We start from the raw sequence: 27718 nt of genomic DNA, 5'->3' as shown, positions 1-27718 counted from the left end.
ATGCTATGGTTCTGTGATCCCATTTTTCCCATTACATCTTGGTATGTTCCTTTTTCTTTGTGTTATAAATCTTCTGAGAGTAAATTTTTCGATTTCTCTGTCTGAGTCAAGGAAATTCTGCTTTTCCTCTCCCTTTAAATGTGCCTGAATAAAAATAAGATGAAAGGTGAGAAGACAGGGGATACTTACCTGTGGAGTAATGAGCAGAAAAATCTCCTAGATTCACTGCAAAATGTTCTTGTTCTACAAAATCATCAAACAATATTGGTAAATTCTATATGAAATTGCCCGCCCAGTGTCTGATTCTGGCTGACTGATAAACTGGCAGAGACTTAGTTCTGTACAGGGTGGAAGGACTATGGTTAGAATATGTGATCTCAGCTGTGTGTTAGACCTCCAGAAGTAAATCAGTGTATTCAAGAATTCCTAGTTTAGAAATGTTTTCTACACTATTAGCTTGTAGATGTTAAGATCTGCCACCATGCTTTTCTTCTCTAATGAATTTAAATGGCTAATGTGATTTTAAAGTAGCATTAAAAATAGAACATGTGTTATGAAAAATTAAGTATGAGGTCCAAAAATCCTCTGTAATTGCACTTGAAGCACTGTAAGCAAAAGGTATGTATCTAAGTCCTAGGCAGAAATCTATTAAACAAGCAGAAGTAGTAAGCCCTTAACCTTCTGTGGGTTCCACCCACATAACTTGTTTTTTAATCCTGGGATAACTTATGTTATTGTAAATGTCATTAATTTTACCTTGCTTCATAGTGATTACATTGCTTCTCTGGAGGTCAAGAGACTTGGACTTAATACCCTCAGGTTACTCTCCTGTTCCCTCTGCTCTATTAGAACTAGACTGCTCTATAGCTAGGAATGCACATCTGTCTGGATGAGGAAGGAGGTTAGGAGAGACCTTGTTTTTGGGTTTTTTTTTGTCATGGCTTGGCTGAGAGAAAGGGTACCTGGCTCCCTGTTTCTTCCTGCAAGGTTGTGACATCACTGTAACAGTCCTTTGGTGAGGTTTAATCCTTGGTAGCTCAGCCCTAGGAAGGGTCAAGAGAGAGCCAAGTAAACCCTTCAGAGAGTATCATGTATTTTGGTGACAAGGGGATGTGCATTTGAATCTTCTTTGTTTAAGTGGTCATGGGGGCTCTGGGTTTGTCTGCTTCCTGGGTATGTATCTGTAGCTATTGGGCAAGTGAGCTAACACCTTGCACAGCTATGCTCCTAAAGAATGAGCCACTCCTGCAAGACTAAATACCTGTTCAGGGACAGGCCTGATACTCCAAAGCCCAGCCTCACAAACTCTCAACTCCTGATTTAGCTACCTGTGTATGAGACACAATTTCTGTCACAATCATTTGCTCCCTCTTTCCTGTTCCTGTGCTATTCAGCAGCATTTTTAGGGCAAATCCTTTTCACGCAGTGTGATTTGACACCACACCTCATTCAGTGAAACTGAAGGCTGCTCCAGAAACTGTTCCCTGCTTCATGCTTCTCATGAGTCACAGTTTGGTGTAGCTCTTGCCATGGCCCTTTATGCTCGTTGCACCATAGCACACCTCACTTTTCAGTGTGAGAGTGCTCTGCTTGCATCTGGCCATAAGTATTCAGGGAAACTGGTACCACTCAGGGAAAAGAAAGTTTTGCACGACACAGCCCAGCCCAGCAGTGCAAACAATCTTGTGAGTGAAGTTTTCATGGCTGATAGACTTCCTGTTATTCTTGCAATTTAATATTAGTATTAAGGAGGACTAACACTGCTGCTGGTTGTTTTCAGCATAGCCAGAATGATCCCAATAGCAGACAGAAATCTCATGTTATGAGGATATCTGTTAAAATATTATGCTTGGGAAGATGAGTTATTTTCCTCTCAATAGGGAGCTATACGAGCTTTTTAAAATGTATTCATTAAAAAAACCTCCACAACAAATAATATATTGTTATATATTAAAACACAACCAACAATACAAATAAACAAAAACCCAATAACCTTGAAATAAAAGCTTCATTGCAAAGTTTAAGATAATTTTGGTGACTGAGGTGATACCTGATTCTGACTGGTCTATGTGCAGACTGCATGCTATCTTTTTTAAACCATTTTGAATGCTAACTTTTTTAACGATTCTGATTTTTAACTTATCTGGAAACTTTGCCAGAGTGCTTTCTTCCCAACTTGCTCTTTGGCTAACTGTTTCTGTGACTGTGGGACTCCTAAAGCGTATTTTCTTTCCTCTAGCACCTGACTACTGCTGTAGTCAGGTAATTATGTGAGGCCCTGTTTTCAGGTAGGTGTGTGCTTTAGTTATGGTAACAAGGACCCAATTAATTGACGCAAACTTTCTTAGTAGCCTTCAGATTACATAATTTATTAGGTAGGTAATTTTAACCTTCAAAACTTGCATGAGTGAGTGTCTGAGGTGAGTGGTTAGTCAGTCATCCTGTGAGAAAGGACAGCCAAAGGGCTTGTTCTGTTTACTGGCTCTTTGTGCACAGTAGTAATCAATTAAATAGAGCAGTAGTTAAAATACCAAGGCTAGTAGCTGAAAAGCAGGGGGGCTGCAGTGACAAATTAGAGTGATTCAGGTGAGTTACAGATTGCTTTGATTCCCACAGGTACTTATTTATGCAGTTAATTGTCTGAGAAAGATGGAGTGCCTTTTGCAATGTTCTGTGTGATCCCAAATTTGTGTTGGGCTGCAGGCAAAGGTGCTCTGAGGAAGCTGAGATCGGTGGCCTCTCTCAGGGAAAGCAAAGATGATGTAAAATGTTGCTGTCTTGATTAGGCAATTTTATGCTAAACATGGACCACAAAGCTGTCTTGTGCACTGTCCTGCAGAGACTGTGCTACCACCAGTGACCTGAGCAGTTGGCTGTGACAGTGCTTTAGAGCAGATCAATGTGGTACATGAAAGGGGCACCCTGTTAACCCACAGGTTCCTGGTTTTACAAAAATAATGAAGGAAAATCAGTCTGTCAGTGATGGTGGCTGTCCTTCCTCAACTAGCTCACCACCTTGACTCAAAGGAGGAGTAAGAGTGGGACTCTTAAAGTCACAGGGATACTGACTAATGCAACAGATACTGACTAATGGATTTCCATAATGAGGTAAAAGTCATCTGAGAAGTCATGTGCATGGACTTTGAAACTAAACTTTGAAAAGGTTTCTTCAGAAACTATGCTCCAGTCTTCCAGTTGGTGTTCAAGACTGAAACTGCTGTACAGACTGTCTTACTGTCAGCTCAATTTAGCATTACTCTAACTGTTTGAATGCAAATCCTTGTCTGCCATTTGTAACATGGTTTTCTTCCCATCAGTGCTTTTAACCCCATAATAAGCCCTCTTGTTGGATTGTCTGCACTAGCAAAGAGTCAGAACTACCCAGTGACTCTAAACTGTATCTCAGTTCTTAGTTTTCACATAGAAAAGAATATCTTAACAAAGTGCAGGAAGTGTGTCATTTCCCAGTAGCCATTGATAGGAAATACTTGTTAATTAGTCACACTGTTTTGCACACTTCCATTCTCCAATAGTACAGTTTCTGGAACAGAATCCTAGCTAAAACACAGGTAATCCTTGCAGAGCAAGGAAGGAGAGTAAAGCTAGGATACTTCATCTGAAGTTTCCAATATCTAAACTTTTCAAGGCCCCTACTTTAGCCTTTTTGATTTTTTTAAGGAATTCCTAGTACATTACGGATGTTTTTATTTGACTTGCATCACTGCAGTGCTCCTTAGCCTAATGCAGGGAATGCCAAACCCCAGACTAGAATACATAATTTTTTTTTTTTTTTTAAATGGGGCAATGGAAGAAAAGGTGATTTGGCATCTCCTTGCTATATGAGACTGTCACTAAGAGACACTGGAGATGAGAAAAATAACAGGTGCATTCTCCATTCAGCAATAAAAGTTCTTGAGAAGGGAATGGAGGTTCTGTTGGCCCATTCTGATTGTTATCTTCCATGCTGAATCTGTATGTTTAAGATGGCAAGTCTCCAGGAGAAGAGGGTAAGCACTTCTTTCCTGTAAAATGAAAGGAAGGTCTTGGCTTCTTAACAAAACCTTCTTAAGAAATTAATCAGTTACTTGCATTATGAGTTTCAGGGTTGGTTGTTGCTGGGATTTTTTTTTTTTTTTTTGGAAGGGAGAGGTGGGCAATGTTTTGGCTGTTTCTAGTGCGACTTCCTTGCTAAGATTTGAATCTATCTTGTAAATATGTTGGGAAAACATTCAGAAACAGCTAGACATTAAATGCAGAAATGTATCAGATAATTGTATGTAGGGTCGGGAGATACTTTCCACCAAGAAATTAGTGTGCTTCTGGTCTCTCTGAAGGTTTTGGTGTTTTGCTTCAATCTATTTTCAAACAAAATATAAAAACAACCCCTTAAACTGGACCCTGTCTGAGTTTAATGCCAATATTGACATGAAGAAAGTGGCAATGGAAGCTTGAGTCCTGTGAGCCTCACACTTCTGCTCTCTAAAGGGATATGAGAAAAATTGTTACACAACTGACAGTGCTCTGCCTTCAGAGATCTAGAGGACTGAGTCACCTTCATTATTATATTTCAAGTCCATTATGCTGAGAAGATATTCTTTGTTTTGTAATTCTTGATGAAAAGAATTAGCTAGAAGAATGAAGTTCTTTCAAACGAACTGTTACTAATTCAAGCAATGTGCCTACTGGGATTAAACCACAGCCAAGTACCAATGGTACAATGTGCAAGGAAATATAACTAGATTTGAAAATATGCTGATGTTAGTATCAATAACTTGGTGGAATTTATGTAATTTTGAAGATTCTTCAAATTATATATTTTTAGTAGATTTATGCTTATTGCAATGTGAAATAAATGGCATCACCATTACAGTTAGTCTGTAATGGGAAAAAGGAATGTTTAGGTGTGTTTTTCTGAGGCTTCTCTTTAATTTATGAGCCTCTTTCTCCAGAGACCACATGCTCTTAATACCTCTGGCCTCATGGTTGTGTACCATAACAGGTATGGACACTGACATTCTTAGGCACTGCTGCCAATATCCAAGCCCTGTGAAAGAAACGGCAAGCTGCCATATGTGATTAGAGGGATTAGGCCACAGCCAAAGCAAATTATTCTTTTCTGTTCCAATATTCAGTTGTTAACTTTTATCCTCTTTCTGTTATTAACTCTTCTTCAGAGTAAATTGCCTTCATAGTCGTCAAAGTGATGAAGGTCTTAATGTCTTACCAAATAAGAATAAAATTAAATCATAGGCAGGGTCATGTGGACCAGCAAATCAGATGTTCCTGGAGAAAGAGAATTTTTCTCAAGTGCTTTTTTTACTCTAGCTGAACTTCTTCCTGTTTCAGCTGGTTGAACATCGTTATATAAGGATATCAGTGAAAGTATCTTGAGACTGCAACTATTTTATAGGTTAAAAACAAGAACCATTTTGATACTGTTGAGCAAGGGTAAGGTGTGACCAAAGCTTGTGTGTAACTTTTAATTTTTTTCCTGTTGTGGCTGTTCAGAGCAGTTATCTGGTCCTGTAATTGAAGAGAAGCAGATTCTTTCCCTTAACCGTGTTGTAAGAAATACTGTACAGGAGAAAAAATAGGCTTATCATTGTAATAAAATGAAGCATTGCTGTATTAACAAGGCAAGACTCTTAAAACAGATATCTCCCACTTCTGCAAAGGTCCTTGTTCTACCAACACTCTTCACATCACAACTAGCTAGATAAGAACTTCCCTACCTCCCACTGGCTAAACATACATGTAAGCAAACACTGTTCGCTAAATTAATCTCTGGGACTGTTGGAAATACAATATGCTGCGTATACTCTGCTATTATAATTTTGGAAATACTCTGATAACACCTCTTGTAGGAGCAGCTGGATTGGCTACAGATATGCATATCTTACAGGGTGATCTTTTCCTTTTTGCCTCTTCAAGAATGAAAATGACAACAGGCCTTCCTGTGCTTGTTTTAAGTTCTTGTCCTGGCAACTGCAGTTCTTTCAGGCAACTAGTTTTAAAACTCCTGTGAATGGTGACTTAAGTCCCTCTTCAAAGTTAACAGCTTTTCTTTCTGCACTGCTCAAACTGAAATCCATAATCCTCTGATCTTCTGAGCAAATATGTTCCTGACCATTTGTGCTTGTGCCAACATTGGCGTTCAGCTTAATTAGCTGTTCTGCCTTCATGGGATTTGCCTCATGTATTTACAGAAAAATTATATTCTCTAAGCCTAGGCTGGTGCTGAGTTACCTGTGACTATACTGCTTAAATATCACTGGAGAATGAAAGTTATTCAGGAGATTGATTTGTTTGTTTTTGTTGCAAAACTGTTGCTTGTGGAGCTTGTAGTCAGAGATACTGTTACTGCCTAATGTGACTTCCCAGGGCTATAGGGGCCAGTTCTCCAAGGTTTTTATTGCTCTTAGTATTCTTCTTGGTTTCCCCTGCTTCAAAATAAAGGTTTATTATTTCCTGAGAATGGGTGTACACCAAACTTAGTTACTGCTGAGAATGAGTTCCTCTGCAGATGCAAATTATTGTATTACACAATTGCATTTATCTGTCTTCCTCAGCTTCCTGTTGCCTTATGTGTGGACTTCCAACTCATCCTAGTTGCTAGTGCTGATATGTTGTAGCAATGGAGAAATATATTTAGAAAACTGTGTAGCTTTCAAACACATAAACCCAAACCCTCTCAGTTTTAAGAGCCAGTAGGTTACTTGTAAATGAATGCTTTCTGGGTTGAAGGTGTGTAGAGATAGCAGTCCCTGATCAGCCAGGCCTGCAGGGTAGTTGTTCAGCTGAAGGAGTTGGCACAAAGAGGTGTGTGAAGCAGCCAGAAGTGTAGGATTGGCTGTCACCTTCTTCCTCTTGTTAGAAGGCATTGGCTGCAAGACAGATTCTCAGGATCAAAGCTTTAGCAGCTTAGGTCTACTGTACAAGGAGCACTTGAAAAATAGTTTTGCAGTGTTAAATTAGGACATTATGAGGTTTCTGCATTCAAAAGGAAATCTTGTTGGTTTGAATGGAACAGTTAACTCTGGGGTTTTGCTATTTGTTTTCTGATCCTGTTGGTAAATTCAGTGTCAGCCAAGGCAAATTACTCCGACCTTTTCCTTGCCTCCCCTCCTTCATTGCATCCCATAGGTATACAATGAGTAAAAACTTTGAAATCTAAGCTATTAATGTAGTAGCTCTCAATGAAATATGCCGTAGTGTTTGGAATGCAGTATTTAAATTAACATTCCCCTTTTGTGATTTGGGAGAAAGTGGTGTGCAGGGGTCAACAGAACTCTCTGTAGGGTAAATGAGTTTGTAGACAAAGTTGTCTTTCTTTCATGGTTCCTGTTTTAGAAAAATGTGAAACCTGGCTTAAAGCAATTGAGATGTACAGCTGGCTGAGAGATTCTGAGAAATTTTACAAGATAAAATTTCTGGATGAGTGCCTGGCCTAAACCACTGGGAAACCATGAGAAGCTTAAGAGTGTGTGTAGGGAAAGCTATATTTTGAGTTGTCTTTCTGTTTTGTTTATTGCCAAAACATAGAAGATTTCATGCATGAGTTGCATAAAACATAATTTCAAATTCCTGTTTATGACAGGGAGTCTTTCACAAAAGGGAAGATTTTTTTGGTGAGATTTTACCTGTATTTAAGGTTTCAGAAAAGAGTCATGCCAAATATGCCATGACTTACAAGTATTGGTCCATACCATATGAGAACCCTTCTTCAGAAGTCAGTCAATATGGTATTGATTTCCCTGATTTAATCAGTTTGATAAGAATCTTTCAGTCTTATTTGAAACTTGGGTCTGAAAGCTTTCCTGGCAAAGAAAAACTTACCATAGAAATTGTGGTGGCACCAAGGAAACCGTTGAAACCTCTGAGCTCTTCCTGGCAACTATAGGGCTTTTTAAGAGGAAAAAGAGTCAAGAGAAATCAAAAGAAGTGAGGTTGGGGTGGTGGTAGTGTGTGACTTGAAGAGGAGGAAGACTTTTTTTTTTTTTTGTTTAATTTTAAAATTTACTTTAGGTTTTATAGCAGATGCTATACTCTAAGCCAGCAGTCTTTACCATCTGTGCTTGGAATCAGTGCTGATAATCTTTTGCAGAAAGCCAGTCTTGCAGTAACTTGTATCAGCTAATCTCATGAGATTGGCCATGCACCACACACACAGAAAGAGGTTTTCTTGTTTATGAAGAACTGTGGAATCATGGGTGAAGAGCCTGCCAGGGTGGGTGGTATCTTGGTATCTCACCTCTGGTTGAAAACAAAGTGGGGGTGCAACCCTAGCTGAAGAAACTGCTCTACAGAACAATGGTATCTGTGAAACTTAGAAGCAGTGCTGCTTGCTGTGAGCTCTCACAGCCTGTTTGGATGTGCTCTTGCAAACTGTTGTTCAGATGGGGAGGACTGAAGTTCTAGTTTCCACTAGTTTCATTGATTTGAGTACTGAGAGGCATCAGTGAAGTCTGCAGCTTGTTTTGTAAATGCTGTCCAACTATATTTTTTAGATTTTAAAATGAATATAATAAGACAATATAGGACATCTTTCCTCAGTCTTCTTTAAACCTAAAGACCAAAGACATGGTAATATATGATCCCCTGCAACACCCTTCTTGCAGACTTGACTGATCTTGGGCAAGGAACTTGCCCAAAAACAAGCAAAATCTTTGAACATTCCAGTTCACAGCTGTCCAGGGTTTGTAGTTGCAACATGAGCTCCTGTGCCTGTTGGCTGTGCACTTGCCATTCAACTAGCATCCAGGGCTTTGGATTAGCAGTGTGGATGCTGCTTGTTGTGTCAGCTGGTGTGGAAAGTTTCCATGTGACCAGTTGAAACTGATATCCATACCTGTTCCTAAGCTGAAGGAATACTGTTGTAAATACTCAACAAATTTAGGATTGTTATATTTGTTGGTAGCTCTATAGTAAGCACTTTTCACTTTTGCCTGATTATAAAACTACAATTTTCTAAATGCAAAGGAAGTTACAGATAGCAGGTTGTTTGAGATACTGTTGTATCAACTTCATGGAACAAAATCACAATGAGAATCATGGAGAAAAATATGGCAGCGAAACGAAAACATGCAGACAGTGGTTGGGCATTGGAGTTGTTGGAGGGATAACCAGCAATGTGGCTGCAGATGCCTTCCAAATCTCTAAGAAATGCTGTTCTTTTCAGAATGAAGTTTCCCCTTGACTACTGCCAGTGTCAATATCTTGTTTTAATGGCCTGGTTGAACTCTTGTGGCCAGGGGAGCAAACACAATGTCTCATTGCACGATTGTAGTGCTTGTTAGATGGATATGAGGTCAGTGTCCTGTCAGCCACACTACAGTGTCAGTCTGCAAGGGCCAAAGGAAAACACCCACAACCCTGAAGGGCTGTGATGGAGCTGCCTAGTACAGACACATGCCCAGTAACATCTGCTTCTGTTTGTCTCTCACCAGGTTTGGCACTAGGCATGTTTCTGAGCATTAAATTCAAGCCATTGATTTATTTTTTCTCAAGCTTTGACATACACATCTCTGTATTCCTGAGGCACTAAGATACCCTATTGCAGACATAACTCACTCCCCCCACCATGCCACCCCCTCTATTCCTTTGAGGGTTTTTTTTGAAGAAGAGGTTTTTGTCTTTGACAGTTGGAATTGCCTTGTAAGTGGATAGTCCTCTGAAACCACAGCTTATAAAACAGAGACAAAACAGTATTTCAAATTACTACTTGTAAGTGCAGTTTGGCTTGTATAAAGCAGTGAGGTTCATGTTACCACATGACTTGTAATTCCACATCTCAACATGATTATGTATAAATTATTTCATATTTATCCCATATGGTCTGTAGGACAGTGATTTGGCCCTTTTTTTCTTCCTTTTATTTTAAATCTTTTTGATAAGTGCTCTTTACTTACTTTCGGTGGGTTTTATCTCCCCTTTCCTCCAAATTGTTCTGCTAACTTCAAGGACAATTTAAAATACACTTATATAATACAATTGTACCAATTATATGACACTTGATTCTGTGTTTTAGGGTGTGAGTTGTCATATTGGGGAGGAATATATTTGCATGGCCACCTTGTTTTAGAGGCCTGTAAAACAGGTTTGACTTGAAGTGACCATTTGAACTTCATAAAGTCATTTAATCACACTGAAAAACTTGTTTCTTTTAATTAAAAATGCATATATAACCTACTTCCCTGATCCCTGATACTGCAACTTGTTCTTCCTTGTCTCTTTTTTAGGGAATGTTTTGTTTGTTCTCAAACACTGGATATGCTGGGTCAATGAAGTGTTACTTCAGGAAGCAGAGCTGAGAGGACAAACTAAGACATTATCATGATAGCAAGCAGGAATGCAACACTTTCCCAGAAGCCTCTCATCTAGGGAAACACCTATATACTGTACTGCAAGAAAGCACCGTTTGGGACTCTTCAAACCACTGACTGTAACCTGGTCCAGCTTTGTCAGTGCCTGCTGAAAAAGACTTCTGTAGCTTTAAAGCAGGCTCAAGACTGTCCTCAGCAGGATCACAGATCTTCCTAGACACTTTACCAGCCCTACAAACAGAACAAGATGATTGACCTAAGCTTCCTAACAGAGGAGGAACAAGAGGCAATAATGAAGGTGCTGCAACGGGATGCAGAGCTTAAAAAAGCTGAAGAAGAGAGAGTCAGGTAAGGGAAGATCTACACGGTTCCTATACTGAGTTACTTGGGAGTAGATTAAAACAGTTGTTTCTGAGGGCCCCATATTCCTCAGTATGTGTTTTTCTACTCTGGACTAGATTTACTATATTTTCTGGATGAAATGCCTCTACCACACAAATGATTCATTGCTGACTAAAATTGTTTAGGACCCTTGAAATACCGTAAGGGGCCAGGAGCACCCTGTACACATCTGCCTGGGTATACATCTGCCTTGGTTTCCTCAGAAGAGGATTCAGTTTGCAAGTGTCAAAACCACTGCAGACTGGACTAATGCATAATAAGTGGGGGATTTGGTTTAAAAGGAGTATGAGCACCCTCAACAAACCAAAAGTATGGGTGCAGTCAGCAAATATGTCTGAATGCTGAAGTTATACCTAAAATATCTGGAGCTGCAACATATTGGATCTGCAGTCCAGAAGAGGTACCAACACTGTGCCCTACTGCCAACAGCTGTACTTACAATTCTGGGAATTAAGCAGAAAATCACTCCTTGATTTCTTTATGGTGTCACAGCTGAAGCAATATGTTGTTTTTCTGAAGTGTGTTATATGCTGGGAGGTTTTACTGGAGCTCCTATTAGGGTAACTGCCATGACCAGAAATGCATGCATGGAAAGCAATGTTGCCCAGCTGGCTCTGAGAAAGCATCTATCTACACAGGTATAAATAGCAGTTAAACAGCTGCTTTAGCTGATACAGAGAACTATCTGCTCAAGAGTGAGGATTTTGGTAGTCATTGGGGTTTTTTTTAATGTGAAAGGAAATTATCCATTACAAGGTACACAAAATAATATGTGGACAAATAATGAACAATGGAGCCTCAGGTGCTGAAAACTGAGTGCTATAACAGAAAAAAAATTTACATGCCTCAGTGAAGTAGGGATTTTCTCTGATTTAGTAATCTTCTCTAAGATTCTCTCTTCTTGTGATGTTCTTCATGACATAATGTATTTCCAATTTAAATGTTTTGAAATTACTCCAACCGTGATGCATCTCTGCTTCTTTGCTGCTGAGAAAGACTTTTGGCAAATATTCTCTGTGTAGGCATACCCTATATCCAACAAAGGAAAAGGCAGCCTGCCACTTGCCTAAGAGCAGCATTCCATTTGCTGAGTATGCTTGTGCAGCCTTGAGCTTCTTCGGTCTGCATGTGGTCAGCATTTTGTTGAGTTATTCCTCTTCCTTCTTTTAAAAGCAGTAAAGTGTAAACCACTAGCTTCTCCTTGTTAAAAAGACTTTCCCTCTGAAGGCATTTGCTTTGCTGAGGGCAAAATCATTACAGGCAGTGTTCCAAATTCCTTCCCCCATCTTAATGCAGCCTGAGTAAATATTTTCACCACACAGTTTTGTCTTGTATTTCAAAAAGCAGTAAAATGACTTCTGTAACAGAATAAGCATTTTATTTACTGTAGGTAGAAAAAAACTGGTTTTAGTCTTGGAATGTTGCATCAGTGCTGGGTCTGAAAATGTTTAGGGTAAGTAATTGTAGATGTGAGCTTGAAAACAGCATCTGGGGAAAAGAACCCTTGGAACAGAAATTCAAAAAAGCCACTCTCAGTAGTGGTCTGAAAGGACTGTCAGCAAGTATTTTTGTCCGTGTAGCTTTACATTTGCCATTTATAATTCTAGTTCAAGAGGGTGTGGTGGAAAATGCAAGAGACTGCAGGTTGTAGCAGCCTGTAATCAGCATGTTTGCTGCCACAATAAAACATCTCTTCTGTTTCTAAATATTATAACTTCTGAGAAGCTGGAAGCTTACATATGAAATGGATTTTTCTGCTTAATTTTGGCACAGGGAGCTTGCTTTTTATGTCTTATATATGAAAACACTACTTGAACTGCATCTCCTTGGCCAGAGATATAATTTTTTAGGTTGGATTCTGTAGCCTTGCACAGCTGGAAGATTCCAAGAGCTGGGACCAACTGTCATCATACAAACATCAGGCCCTGACAAAGTGCTTGTTTGTATGTGTATATAATGGAAGTCTTTTAATATGTTTTTTTTTTTTAACTGTCCAGAAGAAATTCTGAGGTTGGAAGGGTGTTCTAATAATCTGTGCCATGTTCTTGGAGCGTGGACAAATTGGTAACATGACAAAATCCTCTTTGAGCAACTTCCTAGTGGAATTTTACAAATCACCTGATAGAGTCCCTTCCCTGCTAACAGCTCCTAGTATTGCTAATCTAATAAAAGTGCACTGATTAGGCTGGCCCATGCAGCCTCATTAAGGCAGTCTGCTTTCATTCTTGGTTTGTTGAGGGTTGTAATAGGTGTTTCCCCATCTTGTGGCTCCTTTTGTGTTGGCCTGGATCAGCATGATTAGTTTTAGGTACAGCATAGCTTTGGGAACAGCATGCCTGCTTCCCCTTTCACCTCTGCTGAGGTTTGTCTCAAAGGAAAGAGGATATTGATGTTCTCATTGGCAAAAGGGTGATGAAGAAATCTCAGATGACAAGATTGCCTTTTGCTTTTCATTGTGATGCAAGGAAAGCAAAAGACATTGTATGCTTTTTTATTTCTAGTGCAGGAAGATGCCTCTCTTTGCTTCCTTACCCTAGGAGCTGCACCAGGTCACTGAATGGCAGTGTTGCTGGGGATGGGGCAAAGGCATAAAATGAGAGTCAGGCAACAGCTTGTCAAGACTAGAAGTTGTTTTTCAGCATATTACTGACTTATTTTGGTTTTGTTGTCATCATTCCTGTCCAGGAATCTGATATGCCCTGCTCCAGCTCTGAACAAATGAGTGGGCTAAGTACATAACTGAATTTCCTGACAGTAGCTTCAACATAACCCCTAGCTCCTTTTACAGATGCATAGGTCAGAATTAACTTAACTTTAAGCCATTTCTGGAGACAGTAATGTGAGCAGAAATACATCTGTCTGTGAAGCTGTGGAGTGTGGTTGGGTGACTCTTCTGTGGTTTGAGTAGCTGGCCCCTGGCACCAGCGTGTCTAAGACAGAAAGCTGTTGTGGTCACCTTTGTGACAGGGTTCCCTGCTGTGGCTATCAGCCCTTCCCAGCAGAACCTCTCAGCAGTGCTCTTGTGGGCTGTGCTTGGGGTTGTTTGCTCCCTGTGTAAACCGAAGGAGGTTAATGATAGGGGAAATTCTGATGTGGATTTGTTTGTGTGGTGGGTGGGGACTGCTGTGTGCCAAGCCCCTTTGATACTTTCATCGGCGTGGCGTTGCAAAAAGAGAGAAAGCTTCAGGGCTCTGATTCTGCTAGGGCTGTGTGGCTGTTGAAATCCTATTGTAAATGTTATTATGGCTGTGGCTGTTTTTAACAGATATCCTCTCCAGTTACTTTTCAAGGCAGTTTTCTTTATATTGTTGACTGTCAGAAGGATCTCTTTCGTAAGATGGGATATATTAAAGGTATTGGGATGAGCTTAATATTGGCATTGGGGTAAATAGACTTACCACTGTAATGTGAAAATAATTGACAGCAGAATACATGCTTAAAATCTTTAAAAAAATCTTTAAATCTTTATAAAATATTTTTTTTGTTAGATGAAACAGTTTTGAGGGTGTGCTTAACAGAGGCAAGGAGGTTCTTAGTGTACCTGTTGCAGCAGAAAAGGATAAGCTCATGTCTTCTGGATCAATTCCCCCTTAGGGACACTGCTTAGCACCACATGTGATTTTCCAAATACAGTGGTCATCCAGGAAGTGAAGCAATTTTATTGTCTAGCAAAATGTACATGCCATTATTTATCCTTTTTAACAAAGCTAACTGACATTGGGGAGGACAGTCTCAGCCCACCTTGTAAAATGCCAGTAAGAAAAGCAAGATTGTTTTCATCTTGATCTGATGAGATGACTGGGGTTAAGGAGGAGACCTTACTTACTGGTCTTGGTAACAGATTTGGCATTGGACTACACTGAGAAATGAGTTGATACCTTTTTTTCACAGTACTGATTGCTAATTTGTCTACTAGTAGCAGTCAATACTGTGACTATTGCAATTTGGGACTGCCTACTACAAATATTTTGGGTGTAGTTATCTAACAAATATCAGAACAGATTTTTTCCTTTACCTTATCTAGATATTTGCAGAATAAAGAGGCATACTCATATGAGGTGGAATGTTTAAGCAATTACTGCTTTGTCTAGTAAACTTTTTGTAGTTGTTCCCACTCTCAAAGAAGAAATAAATAGCCTAATCAACAAGGCTGGCTCTTACACTGCCTGGTCTAATATAATTTTATTCCTGTTCTTGTATGAGTGATACTACAAAAGATTTGACTTGTCTGTGTTCAGAAAGTGACCTAGAACCTAAATCCTTTGTCTTTTTGTTGGTTTGGGATTTGTTGTTACATTTGCAGGAAGCATAATTGAGATTAATTCATCAAAATTCTCGCTCAACTTCTCCACTTATTTGATATTTCATTCACAGAAGGGAGGTTTTAGACACTATTTTGTAGACAAGGTGTGGTGGTATCAGGATTTGTAAAACCTTTATTTTGCTGTTGGACACTTGGGTGCTTTTCCCGTATATTTGGGGTACTATGTGTGAGACGATAATGAATCTGTCTTTGAGGCAAACACAGACATTGATCTAAATCCTCCTTCATTCATCACGAGGAGTTCCAGAATGTGCTGGCACCACACAGATTCTCCTGTCTGAAAAGCTCAGCTTAAGCTGTCAGTTGGGATATAAGGCAATCAAATAAGGTATTAAGATGTCAATTGTCACATCTTGCAAATTCTGTGGTGACTTGTAGTGCAAACTATGAATAAGACAGGTGCAGGGGAGGGAAGTGAGACACTGAGGAGGTGTAGCTGAACAATTTTAGATACAGGTATGTATTGCTAGAGAGCCTTGTTTCAAAAACAGGGATGAGTTGTTACTTCTTTGCTCTAACAAGCAATGACCTATTACAGTAGCCCACAAAGCATAAGATAAATCATTCTGGATTTGGTGATAAGAAGGTTGACAGGGACTGATTATATCAGAGCAGATTTCCTGCCTTACAGTGATACCATGTGATTTGGCTCATTATCAGATGTTCCAGAGGTGGAGGGGAACAACCCAATTAATCCATGCAAAGATTTTCTGTTTGCCTGCAGAGTGGTGGACAGTTGCTCTGTATTCCTGTTCAGTGCAATCTGCATGTATTTACTGCCCATGGGGAGATGACAAATTTTCCATCTTTCAATAAAATGTTTCACCTTAGCATAGTGGAAACATTATATTAAATAGGAACCCAATCTTATGCAGTCCAAAACCCTCTTTTAAAATTCCTTTTAATGTTGTACCTTTACTTTCTTGAGTTTAATGTTTCTATAGGAGAAATGGGCAGCAGCTTAATTATAACTTTAGGCTGTTGCCCCTTGAAAAACTGCAGCACAGGCTGACTGGCATTTTAAGAGAGCACTGAGGGACCCCAGAATACATACTTGCATCATACATAAAGCTCTTGCTGCATTTTCTCCTAATTGCAAACTTGGCAGTTGGGCCTGCAATCTGAATCTTAATCAGGATGCCTACTAGTTCTTTGATCACCAAGAGAAAAATTTAATGACAACTTGGTCAGCCTCTGTTAACTGGGGAGCTGGCAGAGAATCAGCTGTTGGCTTCTAGTCCTGTTGTGGTATGCTGGGAGGCAGACATAGCTGTGGAAAACCATGGCTGCAGTCTGATTCTCCACAGTTCCTTTCAAGGTAAACCACAATCTAGATCTAATTCTTAGCAGTGAAACAGGCCCCCAATAGTTCAGGCAGTTTGATATTACTGCGAAGGCCTCCTCCTAGCAAAGCTTGAGAAGTCCAGTAATAGTGTAAAAATTCCCATTTGTTGCAAAAACAAGTTACAAGTCTATGGTGTGTTGGTAAACACAGAATGCTTAAGAGGTTTTTTTTTTGTTTGTTTGTTTTTGGTTTTTTTTGTCAAGACCTAGGATTGTCTTTCTGATAATGGAAATATGTTTCTTTATTAGTGGCTCAGGAATGCCTGGGAATAGCTTTAATACTTACGTTGCTCTTAATTCCTCAAAAAAAAAAAAAAGGGACTGAGAGGCCAAACACCTCTCTTGAAAAGATGAGTAAGCCAAGCTTACTCCAAGGTGAGAAGGCAAAAGTCTGTTGTAAGTCAGCTGCTGTGAGCACCTGTTAGTTCTCACCATACAAATGCTGTCAGCCAGACAGGTCATTTGTAAAGGAAGTGCTGTGTAAATTGAGAGCACATTTATACATTTGTTAGCAAGCATAATTATCTCCTGAAATCTAGAAGGTGTGTTGAACTGGTGGAGTTGAGGTACACTAACTCTCACAGGCAGCAAGCAGAGGTGGGAGCAAAGTGCTTGGCATTCAGTTCCAGACAAAATGGGCACTGCATTGGCCATGGGTGACATTTAAAGAGTCTACAGCTATGACAAATCCATGCGTCTGTCTGGTTGTTGACTGGCCACAGATCTGAGAGTCCTGCAGGCAGGTAAGCAGGCTGCAACAGCTGAGAGGGCATCATCCCGTCCCCTTCCACAGCCCAGCTGAGCTTCCTCTACTCTGAGCTGACTTGTAAATGTTTCTGACCACACCCCAGTTTCAGTGGCTAAATACAAAGGGGAGAAGGGTGAGCAGTGTCTGGGGTAAAAAGGGTGAGGACATTGAATACTTGTCCTGTGACTCAGTACCCTAGCACTAGAGAACCTCCCTTGGCATATGTTGTCATCCTGCCCCGGAGCACTTGCTGAGGTCAGTGCTCTGCTACCCTGCAGGCTGTACAAATAGCTGAAAAGCCAGTCCCTAGCCCTAAGGGGCATCACTTCTGAGAAGACAACACTGTGAAAGGTGAAAGGGAGAAGCAGTCATCTGTGTAAAAAAAAATTTGTGTTCTACATTTCCACTCTTCCTGCTGGCTGCATTTTTAAACTGAGTAATATGTTTGCTGGAGGACAAAGGGAAGCTACTGCTGTGTTCCTGCTTCAGCTTAGAACACCTGCTTATGAAAAGTGCATATTTTGGCCCTTAGACAAGCATGGAGGCAGGGAGAAAAAGTCAATGGCCCAGTAATGCTATGGACTGTTGAATCTTGGCATTAAAAATGCCAACGGTGACCTCAACATCTGGCAGCCTAAACTGTATGTAGTAGATTTGAGGCTCATCTAGGAGTGACTGATTTTTGACAGTATTTTCAAAATGAAGTTTTAGGTATTCAAATTCTAATATATCTGATTCATTCAAATAAGGCTTTTCATATCTGGCCATACAAAGATGAAGGAGAAGTTGATTGACAGATGAGAATGGTCTGCCTTGCTGTGAGTATTGGGACTAGCTCTGTGTCCTTTCTCTGCTGTGAATGACTGTCTGTACTTGACAGTCAAATCTGCAACCTGTAATAAAAGGGTTGGCATCAGAGTTACTTGATTTGCATCAGAAGTTCTGTCCCTATAGCCATGAGAAATGTCTTACTCTTGTGAACATCCTTGGGATTGGGCTAGATGATCTTTAAAGGTAACTCCCAACCCATTCCTGATTGTCCATCAGTCTTGTAAAAGACAGCACCATTCCATGGAAATGTAGACTATGCTTTGCCTTCAACTCTCAGTAAATGGATCTGGTTTGATTTCTCCTTTGGTCTCTGTTGTTAGCTTATTTTGCTGAAGGAAATGGAGAAGGAAGATGAAACATGACTTGACTTTTTTTTGTTTAAGTGCTCTCTAAAATCTGTGTGGTAACTTCTGTGATCTGCAGGTTAGTCTCCAGGCCATGTATTCGCGTGTTTAAAGAGTTGCCCTCAGAGCACAGGTTGAAGTAACAAGACTGAGGCACTTCCCTTTCCAGCTTGTTGTCATCCTTCATAATTAAATAAGGAGAGTAACAGGTGAGAAGATGGAAATAGCTTGCTGAGACAGCGTTAAAGAAACACAACAAACAAAACACAACCCTCAAAACAAAGAACAAGCAACCAAAAACATCTGACTTTTTGTTCACATCGGTAAGTACATGAAGTATGTTTATATCTCATTTACTCATTTTTCTTTTCCTCAGGCATTTGCCAGAAAAAATCAAAGATCGTGTTCAGCTGAAGAATATGAGTGGGCAGTGGTTTTATGAGGCCAAGTCGAAGAGGCACAGAGATAGGATACATGGAGCAGATATTATCAGAGCTTCCATGCGCAGGAAGCCTGCCACGATTGGTAAGCATTTGGTTTGTACTTTATTTTGGAAAGGCTGGCTCTTCCTTTGCTAACCTCAGACAATGTTGTCTGTGAAATTCAAGAATACTGGTGTCTCTACAAGTGGAAAGTGATGCAAAAAAGAGAATTCCCATGTAATTTACAGTGTAAGCTTTCTTCTCCCGCAATGCTGTATTTGAAAGACTGGTGACTGCTAACAGATGGGACTGGCTTGTGTTTATATGTAGGATTAAAAGCTCTCTGCACTCCTGGACGCATTTTCATTTCCTTTTCTGAGGCCCTGTGAGTTATTTAGGAACATGCAAAGAATTCAAGGTCGAGGAAACTGCTCTTTAGCCTGAATTTCCAAGATTTTGAATCCTTGGTTTGAGGCATTTGAGGCTTAATGGCAGGCGTCACAAGCTAGAGATAGCGGTTATAACTAAAGGAAATACATGTGCCAAAAGCTCTAGCAGCTGTAACTGGCATCCTGTATCCATGTGAGCTTTAAATGCACCCATCATTTAAATACACCACCCTGTCATGGTGGGTGTCTTGGTCATCATTAACTTTATCCCTCAGAGGGAGAGAGTGAGCAGTCAATTGTATTCACAGAAACATATATAATATAGTATCCAGGATTTATAGACACCTATTATAAATCTCTCATCATCTGACTTTTTGATCAGTCCTGGTCAATTTTGTCATTCTTTGTATCCTCTCTTAACCTCCTCTAATCTTACGAAGTCCTTTGGATTCAGAAGGGCAAGACTTACATTATACTTAGGAGATTGTACTGGTGTTTGTACTATTTAGTTTTTTAAGTTCTGTCAAGGGATTTTGCTACATGCTGGTAAAGCAAGGTACTTCTTTCCATACTGTGGCTGGACTACAGTTTGTTGCTTTCTATAGGTTTTGCAACTGCAAGTTAGCCTCGTTTTCCTCTATTTAACCCTGTAACATTACACCTTCTCAATTTCTGTATTTTCAGAGATGAGTTTGAATAATGTCAGTTTAGTCAGTTCGAGGTTACTGCTTTGAGTTTATAAGTTAACAAGAAAAGGCTTGAAACAAAAGAGCACAGAAAAAAACCCATAGGTAGGTGGTTAGTGTGGTGTGTTGGTCATTTTGGCTGGTTTTGAGCTTGAAGGTTATGAAAATCAGCTGTAAAATTCTAGCTACATTTCACAGTAATATGTAGCTTAAAAGAAGTTACTAAAAGCCATATTATCTTAAAGGGAGGTTAATCAATCCCCATCTTATTACTTAAACAAAAGGACATATTGGTACATTCAGAACTATGTGCAATTGTTTGGTTTTAATGACTCATGAGATGGCAAGATATTTTTGCTTGCAGTTATAGATAGCGAAAGTGCAAATAAAAATCTTGTTTATTTTTGCACACTAAGAAATTTTTCACTTCTTAACTATTGGTGAAGTGGAAAAAGCAGTAGAGGAAATAATGTAATGTTTTTACTCTAAAAGGGATTATCAGAATAGGATTCTGTCCCACCCTATAAAGAAATGCAAGTGTATTTGCATTTGCTGAGTGAGGTGGGGCTTTTTGTTTGTTTGGATTTTTATATTACCTTTTAAACTTGTGGTAATTCTGTCCATAAAGGATTAGCCACCTGCTTAAATGAGTTATGACCAACTTCCAGTTTACTGCTTAGGAAGGGCATAATTGACTGGAATAACTGAATTCCAGCATATTTTCAGTTTCCTCTGCTTTAGTAGTTTTTTCTTCCTCAGGACACTGAGGATGAACTTTCAATATTTGCCTAACTGCAAGAACTAAGATCAGTCCTTACCAGGGTTCTTGGAGAAAACTCCTCCATTTAGGATCTCTTTAAGGTCTAAACCAGATATATCTGCAGTGGCAGAGTGAAATATTCAGAATAGTATTTGGTGTTTCTAGTAGCATTAAAAAGGTCTTCTTCAGAAGGCACCAGCTCTGCTTCAAAAAACAATTCAAGTATAGTGGACTATAGCAGTAGCTATAGGACCAAATGCAAGTACTTGTACTTCTTTCCTAAGAATTCCTGTATGAACATGTGGGAAAAAAAATCTATATTCTTTTTTCATGTTTTAGCTGAAGTGGCTCAGAACAAAACGAGCAAAGCAAAGATCAGCTGGGTGAACAATGTTAATAAAGAAGTCTTTGTGTCACCAGATCTACGTGGCATTGTGGAACATCAAGAAGAAGAAGAACTGAAAACTAGTTCAACGTAAGCTGTCTGTTTAATCACTCTTAGAATGTGTTATATATGAACTAGTGAAACTTGTGAGCTGTAAGTTCCACCCAAAATATTGTACTTATCTCTTATTTCAAAGGTCACCAAATGTTCCCTCAGAATTGTCCAGGAAATCTGTGCATGTGAAAGGCACACAGTCATGCATTGTTCTGCTTTTGAATATAGAACAATTAACAATCTTCAGCTTGCCTTTTTCAGAAAAAATTGACAATCAAGTATGCAATGTCCCACACATGTTCTCATGTCACAATTAATTTTGGTTCCTTGAAGTGAGACCAGGATTTTCTAGTTAGAATGGCTGGCCATGATCAGTCTCCTGCAGTCAGTATCAGGGGGACCACACTCTCTGCATCTGTTCATACAGTTTACTGAAACCATTCTATTGATTCAGCCTGAATTTTAAACTTGGATCACAGCATTATTGGAGTTAGAAAAACCTTCTGATCACCAAATCCAACCATTAACCCAGAACTGCCAAGACCACCACTAAAGCATATCCCCTAGTGCCACATCCACATGTTTTGAACACTTCATGTCACATGAAGAATTGGAGACTAAGAAATAGCCATTTAGAATTTTCCAGATTATTGAGTACACAGTTTAACACCTCTGAGAGTTCATAAGAAGACTAAACATATTGCAGGTGGAAAGAATTAGTCTTTAGATACCTGCAGAAAATTAGTCAGATTCTACCAAGAAGAGTAAATGTCTTTCTGGTATGGAGAATCTTCCTTTCAGAGTGAGATAAAGTCAGCTTGGGTATGCCTGAATTAATACAGTTGTCAGGAGGGCTGGATGATAAGCAATTTCTGAACTAAAAAAGATTTTGTAATAAATAACCTTGTCTCAAGTCTATAAACATACCAAAAAGCTGTATTTTGCTTTGAAAGAGCCTGAGCTTATTTCTGAAATAGACATATCTTCTCTTTAAAATGCCTACATATAATTCATAGGCTATGTTGAAAACTTTCAAAAAGCCTGGATTTGAGAAGGAAAGGTGAGTGAGCTGGAGTCAGAGCAGGTGAAAGTGAATATCTATAAATGGCCAGATTCCTCAACACGACTGAGGAAACAAGAGCCAGGGTGTAACCCAGATAGCTATTGTTTGTGCTTGTAGTGAACAGAGTGAGATACGAGCCAGAGTTACTTCTTAGGGTGACTGTTTTACTTCTGGTTGTGCCATTGATCAGCTCTATACCCTTTCACTTTCTTGTCTGTCTTCTGAGTCCTTCTCTGTACTTCATCTGTTTTTTCTTTGCAGTAAGGCTCGTCTTCTACTATGCATTTATACCTAGTAGCAATTGAACCTTTCACTTTCGTGGTCTGCAAACAGGGCATGCACATTCACAAAGAATGGCAGCACAGCAAAGGTTGGTGTAAATCTTAAAAACTTTGGCTTGTATTACTGGTCTTTCTTATATTTTATCACTATCAGTGAACTCAGAGGTGTTTGTTTTGAGCACATCTGAAATTGTGCTGAAAAAGGTCAAAAAACCCTGCTTTGTTTTAGACTCCCCAAAAATGAAGTTGTACAAAAAGGACGGTGAGCATTGCTTATTGCAAGACAGAGCTCTGTTTCCCCTCCCAACCCAAGTTAACTGATTTGCTGACAGTTAGTATATGTAGTTTTTTTACAGGTGGCTTTTACCTTAAGGGATGGTTATGAAGACATTTCTTAAAGAACAGCACAATATATGCTGCTGTTTAATATATCTTTTAGAATATTTTGCATGTTATCTTGCACATAGCGAAAATATGAGGATAATTTTAAAGAAGTACAGCCTTATAATGCTATTCTTACCATTATAACTCTCCACAAACTGTGTGTGATTGATAAGGTGTAATAGCCTTCACAATCTGCCAGGTCAGCCTCTTCAAAAATACGTTATAGAACAAGGTTTAAGAATATGTAGACAATTTTTTTTAGTAATACCAAGTTGATAGTAGTCTTCAACTTGAAGTGATTTGATGACTTATTTCAGATCACAGCCATGCAAAGCTTGATAACAACTGTCCAGGACTCTCTCCTGCCATTTGCTCCAGATTGTGCCAGATGTTAATCAGCCTTCATGCCTTGTTCCTGTGTACGTGTACTTTCATCAGTACCTCAAGATCTTTAGAGCAGGCTCCAGTGATTTATGAGGCAATTGGAAGTGGACCTTAGGAAGTGATCTATTATATATGGGCTGGATGCTTACTTACACTGATTTTGCATAAATACTTGATTAGATGCCTTGGGTATTTGCTTCTAAAATGTCAAAACCTACAGTAAGCAAATGTGGGCAGGACTGTGAAATTAATTGCTTATGATTTAAGTGAGGGCTTAATTCACGATATCTGAGGTAAGTCTACACAATATTGCATGTGAGAAATGGCAGGAGGCACCATATGTTTTTAAAATGCTCTTCCTTTCTGTTCTCTTGATACTGGAATTTGAAATAGAGTGGTCTGGCATAACTGTGGGTCTGTCTCTAGTGGCAGAAGGAAACACAATGGTGAGAAAGCAATAACCCCAGCAGCTGGGGTGGGAAAGGAAAGTCTACAAACATTTAATTTGGCTGTTAAGATAGTGGAGCCACAAGGAATTAATAGGCTCTTCCTCTTACTATGCAATAGTCTTAACACAGTTAGAACTCATTCTGGCATTTGGGAGTGCATAAAGACAGTTCACAGCTTCTAGTGTCCAAATGCTACCTGTGGTTCAAGCACTTGGACTTTTAAAGCATTTTAAAGTGCTGCTTTCAGAATAAGTTTGTGGGAGTTGTGGGGTTTATGGTTTTGCTTTGGTTTTTTTTCCCCTCCTTCTTTTCTCTAAGAGTGTGCCTGAGGCCAGCACTGACTTACAGGCTTTGCATTAATTACACAGCTAACCTGAGGATTGGGACCAGAAGTTATGTGATAACAAATTACTTGGACTATTTTTGTTCTGGTTCCTGTTCTTAAACCCAAACAATTCTTACTGAGTGTAAAGAAAGTTCAGTTATGGTAGATCTGTTTGTAGACTGCCAAGGATAAAATCCAACCCTGGGGTTAGTTGCTGTCAAATCAGGGTGCTGCTATATTAGGTGGAGCAACAATATTCTTAAAATTAGTGTAGTGACCTTTATCCCCACACCCCAAATATCTAAATTCCATAATGAAGCTATGAATTATTTCTTTCCTGAGTGTTATATCATTGTGATAATTTTCTTGCATACCAGAGCCTTTAGAGGCCAGGTGTGTGAAATGTCTTTGAAGGTGTAACCTTGAAGAGAATGAGTTTCCAGAGGTGACTCACACTGTCAATATTACCTCTGTTCAGTGATGCCATCTGTCTATATGCTGCATCTCAAAAAAGGGGGTGTTATCTTTCAAATTATGGCTTGTAGGTTGTTTTCCTCCCTAATCTAGAAAGTATTCTTGGCCATCATTGAACAGGTGGCCAGTGGGGATCCCGGAGTTCAGCAAGGTGGAAAGTTGGACAAAAGTGCTGATTTTTAAAATCTTTGTATTGACAATGCCTGCAAATCTGTAACCCCTTTCTCTAGTTTTGCTCCTGCCTTTGCTTTGTTGCCTCAGTCTGTGTGGAGTTTGGGCCTTCATTTTGGTTCTGGGCACTTCATTTTGCTGAGTTGAAGTGAGGAATTTTAAAAATTGTTTTTAATCTGTCAGTTTGGCCTCATACACTCTTAGATTAGCCTTGTAAATGCAGCATATCTGGGAACTGTTTGTTCTGTTTTCCTATCTCTGTGGGTTGTGGGTAAACTCAATTTCAGACCCTTTGTAAAATTCAGTTATAGGACCCTGGCTGGTTTTTTTTTTTCCCCTCTTTGCTTTATTTAGAGCAGGGTTTTCAGTATGTAATGACAAGTTAATAATCTTTAATTATTCTATGGTAAATTCGAAGGAGCATTGCATTAGTGATTGTGAGATTATGTTTCAGTGAACACACACACAAAGTTACCTCTCTAACTGTAGAAACTGCACTGAAGAATCTTATCAGTTTCTTGCAACCCAGGGTTCATAACAGTATTTTCCTTACTTAAAATGAATGAGGATTGAAGTATTCATGACCTAGACCTTAAAAACAAAAATCATGCTTGTCCTGTTTGGTGGTAGATGGCAGACAAGACAAAATATAGGAGCACACAGGTGCTCACAAAAACAAAAACATGAGCACAAGTGCTTTATAAAAGCAGGAACACAAACCTCAGTTCCTGTAGTTTCTTTATATATACGTGTATTTTCACACTTTAAAAAATATATATTAGAACTAAAGTTTAAAACCATAATGTGGAATGATACTTTTGAAAAGAAATTAGAAGTTGCAACATTTAGCTCTTTGAGAATTAGAATTTTTTTTGCTTGAGATCAGCAAATAATAGAAAGAACAACAGTAATCTGTTGGTAATCTGGTGTGTGCATTATAAGAGGCTGCCACAGTTACTGTCTTACAGAAATGTAAGAACAGTTTTTCACCCCTGAGATAGATTCCAATACAAGATCAGCTCATACCTTAACTCTTTGTCACTATTCATGGTGGTATGTTTGTTAAAGGCAGTGTTGAATCAAAAGAGCAAGGAAAAGGTATGGAAGTTTGTAGTTCAGATTGCAATTGCTATTTTTTTGCTAGCTTTATGTTCACACTGCTCACTATGGTAATTTTATCTTTTCCGTAATGATATTTTTCCTTTTGTAAAATGTAGGTGATGTCACTTCTAGGATGCACTTAGCAGTCCAGAGGCAAATAAGCCTTTCAAGGGTAGCTGTCAGACTTTTTTTTTTTTTCCCCTCCTCCCTAAACTTTGAGGTGAACTGTACTGCACTCTGGAGAAGATGGGAAAGTTGTTCTCCCCTCAGGAGGTCAGACTGTTACCAATTACCAGACTGGAGAGATCTTTGTCGATGCAAGGAGATGAATCTGGAACTTGATGAGAGCTGGATGCTGTTTCTTGTCCTGAGATACCTTGTAGCTCTTCTACTAACCACCTTAAAGTCTTTTCAAACGTTAAGAAAAATAATTGGACAAAGTATTCAGTTTTGGAATCTCTTAGTGCATATATAATGGAAAAACCATAGGAATTGCTTTCCTTCCCAATGTGAGGTCACTTTTCCTACTTGGAGAATATAAATTTTTTCTGCCTTGAATTGTTCCCCTGTCCCCAAAATCATAAGCATGTATGCTGTCTAATGTCAGCATTTTCTAAACAAAATTAGGATACTGAATATGGTTATGTGAAAACCATATTGAAATCCATGTCCAACTTCCATCTTCAAAAGCCAAATACTTTTTCATATCTGAGATGTTTAAGTAAACTCAAATTATAAAAAAAAATAAAAATCTGGGAAAAAATGTTTAATCATGCTGCAAATAGATGAAATATTTCTTGACATAATATAGGCACTGTCTCTTCTGTTTTAATTTCTCCATATTTGGGCTATATTTAGTATCACAGGTAATAACTTATTTCACCAATGCTATCAAACTACAAATTTTATAAATCTCAGTTGAAACAATAGCTTATAAGGTGTATCTCTGAGGGGATGTGTTGTCATCTGTGACAGGTCTTATCTTTGCTATAGTGGTGACAGGGTTCCTCTGTTTATTCTGACTTTGACACTTTGCAAAACTCTGTTTTTAAATCAAATTTTGACACTTTCCTCTGCTTTGATTTAATTCCTAGAAGTACAGATGTAGGACAAGAATGGAGATTGCAACACTGATATTGTTTGGAGAGTAGCTATATTTACTATATTTAGAGTAAATGTAAAACCTGTATTTCTATCTATTTTTATAAAGCTTACTCATACATCTAAAATGGATAAAATTATGCTTTCTATACTGCCAAGTAGAAGTTGTATTGAATTCTTTAACAAGTAAATAAATTATTGCAAGGAAGCAAAGCAGTGAGAATATCCCCTTTGCTATAGGAATGAGAAGCTTTTCTTCTAGACCTGATGAGAACAGGCTAAACAGAAAAATTCAGATGCCAAGAGGTTATGTTGGAGTATGTATGAATTAATCTTGTTTTGCTTTTTCAAAAAGGCTTAAAATAACTTCCTGTCTGCTGAAGTTGTTATACCATTTTCCTTTACAGTTCTAAAGAAGTAACTTCTGTGTTAGACAAACCAGGGGAAAGACCTGTGAAGACAGCAGTCTCATCAATAAGGGTATGACTGATACTGAATATGGTGGAAGCTTTTTGCTTCAGTGTTAAAAATAAGTAAAGCTTTGAGGAAGAAAGATAATTTGTAAAAAAAAAAGTATGTATTTTTGCTTTTGGAGGGAAATAGTGGAAGCCACTAAAGGTTCAGTGCTGAAGTGCTGCTACACCTATGATTGGTGGCTGTTTTTTCTTGATGTTATTTATAATCTGTTCAACTACTGAAAAGGACTGGCCTACTGTGTTCTAATATCACAGAATTAGACATAAAATTATTTAAGTTGCAACAGTTTGGGATTTTCAAGTGTCTTTAAGCGATGGCTTATCTCTCTTGTTGGTGACTTCAAAAGAACAAGATGAGGCAATCACTGGCACTTCTGGTAATTTCCTGGTTCATATCGTTTAGGTTTTTTGTCATGTAGCAAATTTAAGAGGTGTATTTTCAGACTCTTTGCAGATAGGTTAGTGAGTAAAAGGAAATCACTGCACTTGTGTCTATAT

The 27718-nt window shown here is 38.9% G+C and overlaps 1 protein-coding gene across 6 annotated transcripts in view; it reads left to right on the top strand.

The window, feature by feature from the left end:
* Positions 1–27718, top strand: part of SYTL2 (synaptotagmin like 2) — a 52074-nt gene that overhangs the window by 3329 nt on the left and 21027 nt on the right. For all 6 annotated transcript variants that reach the window (XM_085065910.1, XM_085065928.1, XM_085065899.1 and 3 more), the window contains exons 3-6: positions 10239–10670; positions 18692–18840; positions 20912–21047; positions 27152–27224. In XM_085065910.1, the coding sequence (XP_084922036.1) occupies positions 10570–10670; positions 18692–18840; positions 20912–21047; positions 27152–27224 (459 nt within the window). In that variant the 5' untranslated portion in view covers positions 10239–10569. The remainder of the gene's footprint in view (positions 1–10238; positions 10671–18691; positions 18841–20911; positions 21048–27151; positions 27225–27718) is intronic.

Source organism: Lichenostomus cassidix, chromosome 1 (assembly GCF_008360975.1).
Source record: "Lichenostomus cassidix isolate B80296 chromosome 1, HeHo_3.0, whole genome shotgun sequence".
Lineage (NCBI taxonomy): Eukaryota > Metazoa > Chordata > Aves > Passeriformes > Meliphagidae > Lichenostomus > Lichenostomus cassidix.
This window is presented reverse-complemented; position numbering and strand designations above follow the sequence as displayed.